The sequence below is a fragment of the Hibiscus syriacus genome, unplaced genomic scaffold, assembly GCF_006381635.1.
Source record: "Hibiscus syriacus cultivar Baekdansim isolate YM2019G1 unplaced genomic scaffold, ASM638163v2 tig00110677_pilon, whole genome shotgun sequence".
Lineage (NCBI taxonomy): Eukaryota > Viridiplantae > Streptophyta > Magnoliopsida > Malvales > Malvaceae > Hibiscus > Hibiscus syriacus.
The window spans coordinates 509640-523862 of NW_024062821.1; the positions used below are offsets into that span (position 1 = coordinate 509640).

The following is a 14223-nucleotide window of genomic DNA, read 5'->3' on the forward strand; positions in this document are numbered from 1 at the left end:
GGTTTCGGTTTGAAAAAAACCGGTTTTTTAAAAAAATCGGTTTTTAATCTGGTTAAAAATCCGATCATCCAATTTTTTAAACCCCAGACCGGATTTTTTTCCGGATAAAAAACTGGTTTTTTATCCGGTTTTTTTCAAACCGATTTTTAATCCAATAAAAAATTCGGTCGTCCAATTTTTTCTCAAACCGGTTATACTATCCGGTTTTAAAATATCCGATCCGGTTTAAAAAAACTGGTTTTTCTCAAATCCGGTTTCGGATATTTTTTTACACAAAATCGAATATTCGAATTTTTTGTGTACCTCTAACGATTGCGATTATTCAAACATCTAAAATAATAACATAAAATGACATAAATAAGTCGCCTAAAATAATAACATAAATAAGTCACCTAAAATGACGTTGAAAATATTAGATATTTATATTAAATAAAAAATATTTTTCTATAATTTTTTAATAAGGATTTAAAATTTATAAAAAAAATATTGAATAAGCCCATAAATAAATGTACAATTTGTATTCATGTAACCTAACATTTGTACATCTCACATTTTTTATTTATAAAAGGGCAAAAAAGAACTCTTCTATGTATGAGATTAAAAAGAAGCCTAAACCGAGCCGCTAAAACTGGACCAAACTCTACATAAAAGTAGGGAGGATATCTTTTAAGCCGGATAAGCAAGCCCCAGCTGTACTATACACGTGCGATCATTCTCACTCGTGTCGTATGCCTCCAATTTCCGTTTTTTCACCGGCACCACCACGTGACACGCACGTGAAATCGCCGACCGAACCCCCAACGTCAACTCCAGCCCAACCTCACCGCTTTCCCCCTCGGAAAGCTTTCCTCCGAAATCCGGCTCCTCCGGAAACAGTTGCGAGGCCGGAGTCGTTTCCTCCGAGATCATGCTCTCGGTTTCTTTACTTTCCCCATCCATAACTGCCAGCTCGGACTGATGGCTCAGCGAAGACTCGTGACTCGTCGATCGGTTCCCCTCGTCACTAAAATAACGCGGCTCGGTTTTGGCTTCCGCGTTTCGGCTCTCCTCCTCTACCACCTTCTTATTATTCCCCTTCCGCTTCACAGTTCTCTTTACTCGGCACCGGTTCTTTACTCGATCAACATCGTCAGAGTTCTCTTCTTTGGAAATATGACGAATGTCAAATGCTTTTAGAGGCGGCCCTCGACCATCCGCCGCATCTTCCGTGGCGATAGGCGTGATCGGAGCACCTTTTAGCACGGCTTCCACAGCGGCTTCACAAAGCTGCCAACTTCCGGACCACGTTAATCCCACCGAACCATAAATGGGATTCACAATCCGACCACAAGCCTCGTATAATAACGACCTAAAAATCCCTGAAATTAAAAATAAAATAAAAAACCGTTAGTCCACAAATGTTAAAACTCCATAATCTAAATACTTAAACAGAAAACATTTGAGAGTACTGACCAGGACGGAGGTGTTCGGGGCCGGCGTTGATGAGATTCAAGAGGCCAGCACGGCCGTAGAATTTGGCGAGAAAGAAGGTGGCGTTTGCTTGGGAATCAGGGCTTTTGATCCATTGCAAACAAGGCCTAATGCTACAATTATCGCTGCAGCCTTTGCGCAGGACCCGACATCCATTGCAACTCAATCGCATTTTGAAAATGGTTCGAAAAACGCAGAATGCAGGAGAAAAGATTTGAGACTAATATCAAATCAGAGTAATTGATGTCTGGATTTGTTTACGAGAAAACAGATTGAAAGCAGGTGAATTGGAAAAGAGAGAAGGAAATTTGGAAGATTGAACGAAAGAGAGAAGTGAGAGAGAATTTAAGGGAAGGAAAAAATAAAAAAAAGGTAGGCGGCCGCCGCTTGGTTTTCAGAGTTCAGGGTATGCAGCAGTTGTTTTTATTTCCAAACACCTGGTTTCAACACGCAAGGAGCCACGCTAGACCCTTTGAAATTTCACCACTTTCAGTTAACGCGCGTGTAGTCTCTCTCATATAATTCATCGAGGGACAAGGATACACTTGGATACGTACTAAAGGTTTGTACATGGCCCTTTCTGGGTACGACAACTAAAAAAATATGCAGAAACGTAACACCACTTCGGGGAAATCAACTGTCAACATTATTTTACTAAACTACCACTAATTGCTTCTCTAATCTACAATCGTTTATAAAAAAAACTACCCTACTTACAAGAACAAAATAGAGATTTTATGTATGAATCAAATAATCTTAGTGATATTATTCTTGAGATTTTAAATCCAAACACTAAGAATTTAAAAAATCTATATGTTTAATATTAAAATGATTATAAATTATTTTTAACACATATTAACCTATATTTATCTCATGTTAATCAGAAAAATAGTGATTTGATAAAGAAAAAACGACAGCTGGTTGAGGATGTTAGAAGAAGCCAATCAAATGGTTCCAAATGTTGAGAAAGGAAGAGACAGCGCGTGGCAGGCACGTTCAGTGTCAGAGTGCTGTCGAATACATAAAAATGTCGGAGGGAGAGATATGATGGGCTACGTGAACCTCTTGGGTGAATTTTAGAATTAAAAAAAAAAAGCTCCTGGTTTTCGGGAAGTTGGTGTGAGTTCAAAAACCGCTTTTGGAAAGGGGAAGCTAAAACCGGTGACTGGTTTCCGGATTTGGGAAGACGGAACCGTGGGCGTACTACCACATGACAAGACCCTCAACCATGGTTTTGAAATGGGAAAATAACTAAGCTCGTGCTTATCTCCCAATACAGTAAATTAATGAATATATTTTGGTTTAAATTAAACTCTATCTTATCATATTAGTTTGTGTTAATGTATTAAATTATTATTGTTTTTGTAGTGAAAAGGAGCGCAGGGAACTAAGCAACCAAGGTTGGCAGCAGTTGAGGGCTGCAAGCGTCAGTCTCAACCAGATCGCTGATGCCTATAGGAGGCGCATCAAAATAGATGATTTCCGATAAGCTTGGAGGAGCCATTGGTGAAAGCGTCCGCCACACAATTTCTAGACCGAGGGATCCAACGAAGACGTGTCTCCCACGTTTGATTACGCCAGAAAGCAACGGCTCGGATTAACGAAAGACACCTAGTTGAAGCAATGGTTTGGATTAACGAAATTTAAATTATTATTGGTTTTAGAGAGTGACATCTGGTTTCTTTTAACTATGTTTAGTGTGTGGGCCAGTTTTTTACCTCCTGTCTGAAAATATATATTTAAAACTCGACTTCATCTCGTCTCAATAAATTTTAAGTTTTTTTGTCTTGGATCCATCCTGATGACTAAAATTCTAACTTCGGTCCGTTCCTATCTGAATATATTAATATTTTATAATAATATAACTATAACTATTTATTATATTTTAAAAGATTTTATGATAATTTTATATTTTTAATAATTAAATAATATGTTTTTTATAATATAAAAATATTTTTTAAAATATTAACTATAATATATAAAAATAATAATCACATCTGGTCAGTGATTCTTTACCTTAAATTCAACCGGATTAGGTCCTAAAATTTTATACCATATAACTCACCCGCCTCCCCCATGCCCAAAATTTCAAAATAAAATAAAGTCTCTATAAGGTCAGGTTTAGATATTTTTAACATCCCTCTATGTTTAGCGAAAAAAATAAATAAATTAAAGGTTAAACTACACAAGATATCATCTAATTTTAGGCAATATATCATTTATACTATTAAACTTTTAATTTTTTCAATTATAACACTTTGGATTTAATTATAGCACTTGACCTTTAAATTTTAACGACGTTGCAATGTGAACAGATGTTTCAGTCATTGTGGTGGTGTAAACAAAACGACACCATTTTAACGTGTCTATTGATGTCTAAAATGACATTGTTCTAGTCATTGAACTTTTTGAATATATCAATTTTACTTCTAAATTTAAAAAAAAAATCAATTTTAGACATTGAACTTTTTCAATCGGTGACTTTAATTGTCATCTATCACCACTCATCATTCGCGATAAAATCAATATCAAAATGTTCACATTTTCCTTCTCTTTCTTCTCATCGAAATAGTATTTCACAAACTTACTCAAAATCGGAAAAAAAATCCAACTAAATATCTTAGAGAAGTGATACAGTATAGATACTCTTAACAATATCAGTACTATTTCAGGCAAAAAAAATAATAATGATTTAAGTATACATTTTCTTGAATTGATTTAAGTATACAATTTGCTACACTATAGTATAATTTCCTTTAACAATATCGGTACTGTTTCAAGCAAAAAAAATTAATGATTTCAAGGGAAGTGATACAATATTAATTATCGTTTACACTGTAACATATTATTACATAATATACATTTACATGGCATAGGCATTCATCAGTCTTTTAACAATTTTATTATTAGGGGCGTAGTTTGAGAATGAAATTAGAACATTTAAATTTTGTGAATCAATTTAAAATAAGGGTCATAATTTAAGGATGAAATTAAATTGTTCAAAAGTTTAAGGATCAATTTAGAAGGAGTCATATTTTAGGAATGAAATTAAAATATTCAAAGTTTAAGGACCAATTTAAAAGAAAAGTCATAATTTAGAGATGAAACTAAAATATCCAAAAATTGAAGGATTAGTTTAAAATGAGCACCATAATTTAGGAATATGGTGTAACTAACTCTTCTAAAAAGTTTCGTAACTAAGAGTAAATTACAAAAATGATCTGTGATTATAGGGCGATACTTTATTGAGTCTCCTGATTATTAAAAGTTATAAAATAGTCTCTAAATAAGGTAATATTTTGTTGAGTCCCCTAATTATTAAAAGTTATAAAATGATCCCCAAATAAGACAATGTTTTGTTGAGTCCCCGACTATTAAAAATTATAAAATAGTCACCTGACTATTTATATGTTTCAAACTCGTCATTTCCTTTTTAAAAAAATCGATGATTGTTTGAGTTGGACGTTAATCTGATCACTGGATATGATAAAATTTGATCTCAGAACTGTTTGAGTTGTACTTTGTTGATCGACTCTCTATTTACATCATGTTCTTGAGCCAATGCTGGAAACATTATGTCGTCGAACCAATGCTTAAATACAATAGCAGTACTAACATACATCGATTTTTGCGTATCCCAATCAGTATGTTAACGTCCAACTTAGGTGACTGTCATTTTTTTTAATGAAAAATAACGAGTTTAGAACATATGAATAATTGATGGTAACTCAACAAAACAGTTCTCTATAGTTAGAGGACCATTTTATAGATGATATAGTTTACCCTTAGCTTTTAAAATGTTTTTCTCGTGCTTCCCAAATGCAAACTCTTCTCGTAACGATCGCTGGATCTAATGTGAAGAAAGGAGTTCATTGATGATGCCATGTCAGATAAATCTTAATTTCCTCAATTAATTCAATAAGTTACCATCTCATTTTCGATAAGAAGAAGGAGTCGATTTCTATTAATCAGTTGAGTGATTGAATATATTTATATAGTTTCATTTTGAATAAATTTAAATTTTAACATTTATTTTAAAAATATAATATATCTCTACTTAATAAAAAAATTTCATTGTCATATAAAGGTATCTTTGGGACTTAGAATTTCATATGTCCGATTATGTCAGTTCAATATTTTTAATTATTATATTTTATTTTCTCTTTAACATCATAATTGTATTTTAATCAATACGGTTGAATTTGAATTGTTTGAACATATTCTTTATGTTAATAAAGAATTAGGTCATTGTTTTAAGTTTGCCTATCGATAGAGTATGTAATCTTTGCTAGAAGAAATTAGAGACACGTGGTCATTTATTTTTCAGTGGGACTTCTTTATTGAATTTGAAAATGTGTTTTGCAAATTGGTCAATTACATAAAAATGTTATTACGAGCTGAATTGAACAAGGAAATCTTTGCTTTCAATATTATTGAAGTTGGCATAGAATGGTTACATATGCGTGACAAGTAGAGAGAGAAATCGAAGACAATTTTCATATGTTATACATGTTTGTTAATTGTGACAAATTATTATGACGATTTTAACTTTTGTCATAATTGTATATATATTTTTTAATTTAATGCGATGATTATTTATTTTGTCATAAAAAAATTACTAATATTCATAATTGTATATCTTTTTTTAATTTAATGCGATAATGATTTATTTTGTCATAAAAAATTACTAATAATGACAAAAAAAATTAATAAAATTAAATTTATCACAATAGTAAAAATTTCTTGTAGTACTTGAAAGCCACTATCTACGCTAGTATTCCATCACTCAACTGTAATATATAAACAAGATTTAGAAAAGACGGACTGGCGGATACATCTGAACGAAGTCTAAAATCAGACTACTAAATTTATTTAATAATCATGATAATCAAACTCATGCTACTGACATGTGCACTAAAGGTTGTTATAAATACTACAATCAAAACTGTAGGAGGGGATACCTTCATTGCTCCTTTCTCACTCTCATGATCAAACCTCTGCAACATAAAAATATTGGTCAACAGTTGATCTTTCATCTGTCACGACTCTTTATCCACATTAAAGCGTGAACCGCTCGAGATCGATAAAACCCTTTCATTCCCATTAACCAAACTATAATAAGGGTAGCTCATTGATTTAAGGGTCTTATCCAATTCATTAAGATGGGGAAGAATCGGTAATAACCACTCATCAACTACCGGTTATATTGTCATTGGAGCTCCAAGAAACAACCTGCTATTGCTCACAGGGCCCTAACCTTTGCAGGGTCAAAATCTGCTGCAACTGTATATTAAATGCCCCCAACATACTGATTGCCATATAATATCTACTCGATTACCCTTCTCCAATGGCATCCACTATTGTATTCTCCATTTAACAATCTGTCCCTGTAAATTTACACGAAAGAGGTAACATTTCATTACCAAGCTACTATCTTTGAAGATAAGGCGATTAGTAAAACGTAGAAGGAAAGAATGGCCAGGCAAACAAGGTATGGCCTTTGATTTTTCTCCAACGGGAAAACCTCCAAATGGGACCGTACCTATTTTTATTTAAAATGCAAAAGATGACAAAGGAGAAATCACCCATACTGGGCTCCTATTGGTTGAGATCAGATAAGATCATTGTGCTTATTCCACGTGGCATGTTGCCAAAGATAAGGCATTAAGGCTACCATTCAAAGCTTTTTTCCACCTCTTTTGATTATTAGGTGGTTACGTTATCTGGTTTTGTATCCAATGGTCACCCTTTCTCCCTAGTCTATCTCATCATTTTGTGATCTCAGGATATGATAGCCAAATTTTATCACTATATATAGGCGATAACACTAATAAGGTATTCCCGAGTCTTTTATATAACTCTTAGCGTATACTACTGGTAACCGGCTGTATCGGCAATGGCTTCCTCAATGATCTCATCGGCAACCATTGCCACCGTCAACCGCTCCTCCCCGGCTCAGGCCAACATGGTCGCCCCCTTCACCGGCCTCAAATCCTCCTCCGCTTTCCCCGGCACCAGGAAGGCCAACAACGACATCACTTCCCTTGCTAGCAACGGTGGCAGAGTGCAATGCATGCAGGTACTTGGTCATTAGCTGGTGTTCGAACATAAGTTTCTTGAATCGAATCGAATCAAATTTTTGTTTTCCTTTTTCGGAGTACAGGTGTGGCCTCCACTTGGGAAGAAGAAGTTCGAGACTCTCTCGTACCTTCCCACTCTCACTACAGAACAATTGGCTAAGGAAATCGACTATCTTCTCCGTTCTAAATGGATTCCTTGCTTGGAATTCCAATTAGAGGTGTTTTCGAACTCTAAACTCTCTATAAACTATTCCATTACATCAACTATCTGCGTCACTTTCAATGGGAGTTTCTTTTTAAGTTCGCCTTTAACGTAAAATTATGCGTTCGTCCTGTTTATGTTGTGATATGTGCAGCACGGATTCCCGTACCGTGAGAACCACAGGTCGCCAGGGTACTACGACGGACGCTACTGGACCATGTGGAAGCTCCCCATGTTCGGGTGCACCAATTCATCCCAGGTTCTGACTGAGTTGGAAGAGTGCAAGAAGGAATACCCCGAGGCATTCATTAGAATCATCGGATTCGACAACGTGCGTCAAGTGCAGTGTATCAGTTTCATTGCCCACAAGCCCAAAGGATATTAATAAGCTGTTCACGTTTGAGTTCCTTCCCTCGTAGGGAGTTCCATTTGTTTTCAAAAGTTGTACTTAAATTAAGCTCTCAAAAAGACTCTATTTCTTTTGGTCCTTTATCGAGGTATTGGCTATGGCTCCTTCGCTTTGTTTTTGGATTTTCAATGGAATGGCATGAGAAGTGATATGAATAAACTGTAGTTTCTTGCCATGTTTCATGAATCAATTTTCTTTATGTCGAGTGCTTCGAAATTCGTGCTAATATTGGATGGATAAAAAGAAAAGGTAATTGTGCGGTGTTGGTTTGAAAGGAGATAGGATAAAGTTTTTGTGGACAATCAATGACGATGGAGGCTCGTTAATCTTTATTACGGTATCACACCTTAAGAAAGGTTTATATTTGATGGTCCAATGATTTATAATTCTACATTCTTTTATTTTCAATAATGTAGATTTATGGACAATACATAAATTATCTTTGTAAGACTGCACATAAATATTCAACAGCCACATATTTCAATAACACAAAATGAGAATGAAAACCACAGTAGCTACTACAGTAATTATATTGTTCGAACTAATCACAAGCAAGTAGTTTAAATATATTTTTGGTATATATATATAAAAATTATTTTAAAAATAATAATAATAAATTTAAAATGATATATGACACCATGTTTTTTTGAATTAATCATTGTTATCTGTCTATTGACTGATTAATTTAGATTGGGTTTCATCCCAATTTGTTCCATTCGTAGACATTAAGATTTGAACTCTTGAATTTGCTTAAAGAATTTAATGTCTCATCTCACGACTAATCTCGTTTGTCTCTTTAATTTATTTTTTATACAAACCTTTTTTAGTTTCTTTTAAGAAAAATTAACCCAACATGAAAGATCGCATGGTGTTATTAACTGGTGGACTGCATTTTCCGTGTATATATATATTGAAAATTTATTGTTGTAAGGAAAGCTACATTTGTGGAGGAACAGAAACATAGATAGAAATTTAGATAAGAATTACTTTGTAGGTTCCATTCACCAGAACACACGTCTAAAAAAAAACTCTGAAAGAAATTAAATTCATGATCAATTTTCTACTATGTATACCGTTTGTCAATGAGCCTCCACACAGTAGTAAAGATTTTAGATATTTTAAATTCATCGAATGATTTCAGTAGTAAAATAGAATATTGTTATTTCTAAAACTTATGAGTTCAAATAATTATTTTTGTAGTTTACAGTGATTACGCAAGTGCTTAAACACAAGATCTTTAGGAAGAACAATCTTTTATCATTAGGAGTACTTGATGAGTTCAATACTTAATTGTTTTTCAATCTCATTAAAATTAAACTTACGACATTGATGATAATTAGTAGGTTTGGCGGGATAAAATATTACATCTTTTAAGTAAGATTAAGCATTCAAATCTTGACAATGTAAGTGGAATAAATTAAATTGAAAAGATTATCTTATAACAGATCTTTAGAATATTCAATTGATATGTATTGATTTAATAGATCAAATACTTTTAATTAATCTAAAACACTAAACTCATCACACATCTGAATAAATCATTCATAGCTCTAACGTTAACTGTTAGAGAAGTAACAATGCAATATGTTTTTATTTTAAATGTTTATTCTATTAAATTGGATGGTAGTTATTCAAAACTATAAGATATACATGAGAAAATCCTCAACCATTACATTTAGGTTTTATGTCTTACGTCTTACCCTCGTTTTATGGGTTAAGAAAAAGCTAACATTCTCAATCATTGCATTTAGGTTTTACGTCTTAGCCTCAAAATTCCAATCTACGGGTTAAGGGAAGAAATCAAATACATAAAAAGAAAAAGGTAATGTTTTGAAAGTTAGTGGATGGAGAGGGTCATGTAGCCCTTTAAAGCTCCTACAAATGTCCTTTCTTACCTCTGGTAACGAACCATAAACCCATATTTTCTTTTTCTTTTATCACTATACATACGTTATTGCATCAAGGCAATAACACTAGCTTATACCATACTACATTACTAACCAGCAATGGCTTCCTCGATGATCTCGTCGGCAACCATTGCCACCGTCAACCACTCCTCCCCGGCTCAGGCCAACAGGGTCTCCCCTTTCACCGGCCTCAAATCATCCTCCACTTTCCCCGGCTCTAGGAAGGCCAACAATGACATCACTTCTCTTGCAAGCAACGGTGGCAGAGTGCAATGCATGAAGGTACTTGGTCACGCAATGAGACTTGTGCTAATTAGCACTTAAATTAGCTAGTGTTCGAACAGAAATTACCCGGACAAAATCAAATTTTTGGGTTTTTTTTTGGAGTACAGGTGTGGCCTCCACTTGGGAAGAAGAAGTTCGAGACTCTCTCATACCTTCCCACTCTCACCTCCAAACAATTGGCCAAGGAAATCGACTACCTTCTCCGTTCTAAATTGATATATGATTATATTGTTAGAGAACAATGTATTGGATTGACCCACCATGAGCAATTGTCTTGAATTATTATGTGATAGTCATAACATTGCTCATGGTGATGATTATATGTATGATCCTCAGACTTGAGATCAATACTATCCTAACATATATTGTTGTATGTTTTGATGCAGTTAAAAGCTCCGTAACTGGTTGCTTTATAAAGACTGTTATTGAATATATCTCAATATATGTAGTGGGTGTGTATGATTAAAATAGGATTTGTCCTTCTTACACAATAGGAAATATATCACAGGTCACTTGATTGAGTGAGACTAGAAACTCATGACCATGTTCGAATAAGTTGATATGAGATATTACAAACTATTCGTTAATTAAAGTCTACTCTAGATATCAAGAAACAATAGATGGGCTATACAAGTGTGACTATTCCAAGACTTGTGCATATTCTAGATATAAAAGACATAAGGATGTAATACATAAAAGAGTTAATCACCAAGATGATATGTCGAATCATATTTTCTTGTAACTTAGGTGACAATGATATATTGTTAAATGTCACTCATTGTATGTAATATTAGAATTGTTCTAATAATTACTGATAATGTTACAAGAACCTACAGGGTCATATTGTAACATCCTTAATACCGAGTTAGTGACTAAATTGTAAAGTTTGGAAATTTGGTGATTTAAGTAGATTAATTAAATAGTTACAGACTATATGAAAAATGTGGTGTATGATCAAATTGAAAAGAATGAGGAATAGAAGGACAAAATGGTCATTGGCAAGGGAAATAATTTAATTGTTATGGTTATATGTGTTTCCACGTGGAATAGGTGGAGAAGAAAATAAGCTTCCAGAGTTCTCTTCTTCTATTCTTTTCTCCACACGTGAAGACTCAAAGCAAAGGTGAGATCTCTCATAAGCTAATTATTATCTGAAATTTAAGTTTGGTTTTGATCATTAGATGCTAATTAAGCTTAAGGAAAGCTTAATTTGTTTTAAAACAACAAGATGAAGGGTGTAGGAAGAATTAAAGATTAGGAGTTCTTGAATGGAATTTTGAAATAAAGTTCATAATTATAATTGGAAGTTGGATTTGACTTGTCATCAATCTAAATAAGGAATATGAAGTGTTAGAATGAGATTTAGAACATGTTGATAATTGTGTATGATTCTTGAATGCCATATAAAGGATAGGATTTTGAGTTTAAAGAAGTGATTATTAAGTAGAAATGAGTGTAAGTATGTGTATGAAAGTTAGGAATATTAAATGAGGTGAAATATGAAGTGTTGAGCTGAAAATGAAGTGATTTTCAAGCTCAAAAAGTAATTTATGAGTTGTGTGCATCGATACACATTCAATGGGTATCGATGCACTCTCAAATGAAATAAAAACATCGAATACAATGAGTGCATCGATGCATAGGGAGTGCATCGATACACTCATTTAAGATGAAAACATCGAATGTAATTTGTGTATCGATGCATAGGTAATGCATCGATATACACGTTAAGGGATGCATCGATACACTAAAGAGTGTATCGATACATACCTTAATTAAGAGATAAAAGTAGCCTTTATTTTAGTCTAAGAAGTGATAGATTAGAATATATCAATTAATATAATGATATGTATCAATGTATTACTATGTAGATATAGAACGTAATCCTGTTACGGAACAATCGAATGATTATGATCGAGTTAAAGCAAGCAAGGATAAGGTGAGTGCATATCATAGATAGAGTTGTACGGAGATCAGACTTGCGATAAGTCTATCTCTTATAGTCCAATTTATGACTTTACATTCATGTACATGCATATATATATATATGCATATATATATATATATATATATATATATATATATATGGTTATAGTGATTTCATGCATAATTCATCTATACTTGAATATGAACTTATATGAATGAATGCAATTATACGAGAATCCATTCTGGTATATGAAATAATGAAAGTGACCATGTGTATGCATGTGAAGTGAATTATGTCCGAACATGGTAGTTCTAGAAGTGAAGCGGGAAATGATAGGCCCGTTGAAAGTAGTAATTCACCTGCCCTGGCCAGGCAGAGTGAAGAATAGGCACCCTCTGGAGTGCCTATGAGTGATCAAAATGTGTTCTTCAAAACACTGGATGCGGTATTGGCGCGTTTCCAACCTTTTGTTACTTCAACTCCGAGAATAAATGTTACAAAGGAGTTGAAGGGTTTAGGAGCACCAGAGTTTAGAGGTGAAGCCGAAGAAAATCCTGTTGCTGCGGACATTTGGCTTAATGATATAAAAATCATGTTGGAGGGACTTTATTGTTCCGATGCTGATAAGCTTGATAGAGTAGTTTCCTTGCTTAGAGAGAAATCAAGGATTTGGTAGACCAACGTTATATTGAGAATGTCTGGTGATCAAGTAACTTGGTCCTTATTTTTAGAAGAATTCAAGCATAAATACATCGGAGATCAATTCATCCGACAAATGAAGTAAGAGTTTATGAATCTGAAGAAGTGGAATCACATTGTATATTAATACGAGTGTGAATTCAACAAGCTGAGTCGCTTCGCTGTCGAGATTATTCCTACAGCGAAGGATGCTTGTGAGTGGTTCGTGGAAGGTTTACGTCCAAGATTGAAGGAAATGTTGATTGTGTTAAATCTATCCTCATTTCAAGAAGTGGTAAACCGTACTAAAGCTATGGAAATGGCTCAAAATGAAATATTTGGAGATTCAAGAGCTCAGACATCGAAAAGAACAGGTGTGTCATCGAGCTCTGCATCATCAAAAAGGGGTAGAGATGCTGGTTGTCGACCTCCAACTAGATCGAAGTCAGTGGCATCCTCCGCGAGGGGATCAAATCTGATGAGGGGATGACAAACCCAGTCAGCGGGATCTGGATTTGGGAGATCTAACCTTAGTCAAGTCAGACAATGTTCACATTGTGGAAAAAAATCACTCAGGGATATGCAGAATGGTTTCGGTAGCCTTCTTTAAATGTGGGGACACCGAGAATTTTGTTTGGGATTGTCCCATGATAGCTGGTGAATCTACACAACCAGAGAGGTCTATTTCTGTAGCTCAGAGGGGAAGAGGTAGAGGTAGAGGAAGAAGTCAGTTAGAGTCCTCTACTCAATAGGAGATACGCTCTACTACTCGAGTGTACAACCTTAAGACCAATAATGATCGAGATAAACCAGAAATAATAGCATGTACCTTTTAGTTGTATAACAAAAATGTTTTTGTATTGATTGATTCGGGGTTTATTTATTCTTACATTTGTAGTAAGTTAGTGAGAGAATTGAATATTCAATTAGAAGCTACTAGCAGTGAGAAGATAATGACTAATTCGTTAGGGCACAATGCTCGGGTCAATATGATGTGTCGAGGGTGTCCCATACAGATTCAAGGAATTGAATTCCCTACTAATATAATGGAATTACCTTTTGATGAATTCGAGGTGATACTGGGAATAGACTGGTTATATCGTTACTACGTTAATGTTGACTGTAAACTGAAAAGAGTAACGTTGAGAAGTTTAGAATGTGCAGAAGTCATTGTATTTAGTGAAGGGTGGAAGCCACTGACAAGTGTAATCTCAGTGATTTCGGCAAAGAAGTTACCATTACAGGGATGTCAAGGGTTCATTGCT

General features: G+C 34.3%; 3 protein-coding genes across 3 annotated transcripts; 2 read left to right on the top strand and 1 right to left on the bottom strand.

Moving 5' to 3' along the window:
* Window positions 1-499: 499 nt before the first annotated feature.
* Window positions 500-1797, bottom strand: LOC120137991 (LOB domain-containing protein 40-like). Its single transcript, XM_039153616.1, has 2 exons — window positions 1453-1797; window positions 500-1358 (listed from the first exon to the last, which is right to left on the bottom strand). The coding sequence occupies exons 1-2, from the start codon at window positions 1640-1642 to the stop codon at window positions 667-669; spliced, it is 882 nt and encodes a 293-aa protein (XP_039009547.1). The 5' UTR covers window positions 1643-1797; the 3' UTR covers window positions 500-666.
* A 5497-nt stretch (window positions 1798-7294) lies between these two features.
* On the top strand, window positions 7295-8239 carry LOC120137995 (ribulose bisphosphate carboxylase small chain, chloroplastic-like). Its single transcript, XM_039153618.1, has 3 exons — window positions 7295-7549; window positions 7634-7768; window positions 7907-8239. Exons 1-3 carry the CDS (start codon window positions 7367-7369, stop codon window positions 8135-8137), a joined length of 549 nt encoding a protein of 182 aa, XP_039009549.1. The 5' UTR covers window positions 7295-7366; the 3' UTR covers window positions 8138-8239.
* Window positions 8240-10152: 1913 nt separating this feature from the next.
* Window positions 10153-13448, top strand: LOC120138019 (ribulose bisphosphate carboxylase small chain, chloroplastic-like). The gene is made up of 4 exons (XM_039153634.1): window positions 10153-10350; window positions 10461-10583; window positions 13128-13191; window positions 13252-13448. Exons 1-4 carry the CDS (start codon window positions 10168-10170, stop codon window positions 13446-13448), a joined length of 567 nt encoding a protein of 188 aa, XP_039009565.1. The 5' UTR covers window positions 10153-10167.
* The last annotated feature ends 775 nt before the right edge of the window (window positions 13449-14223 follow it).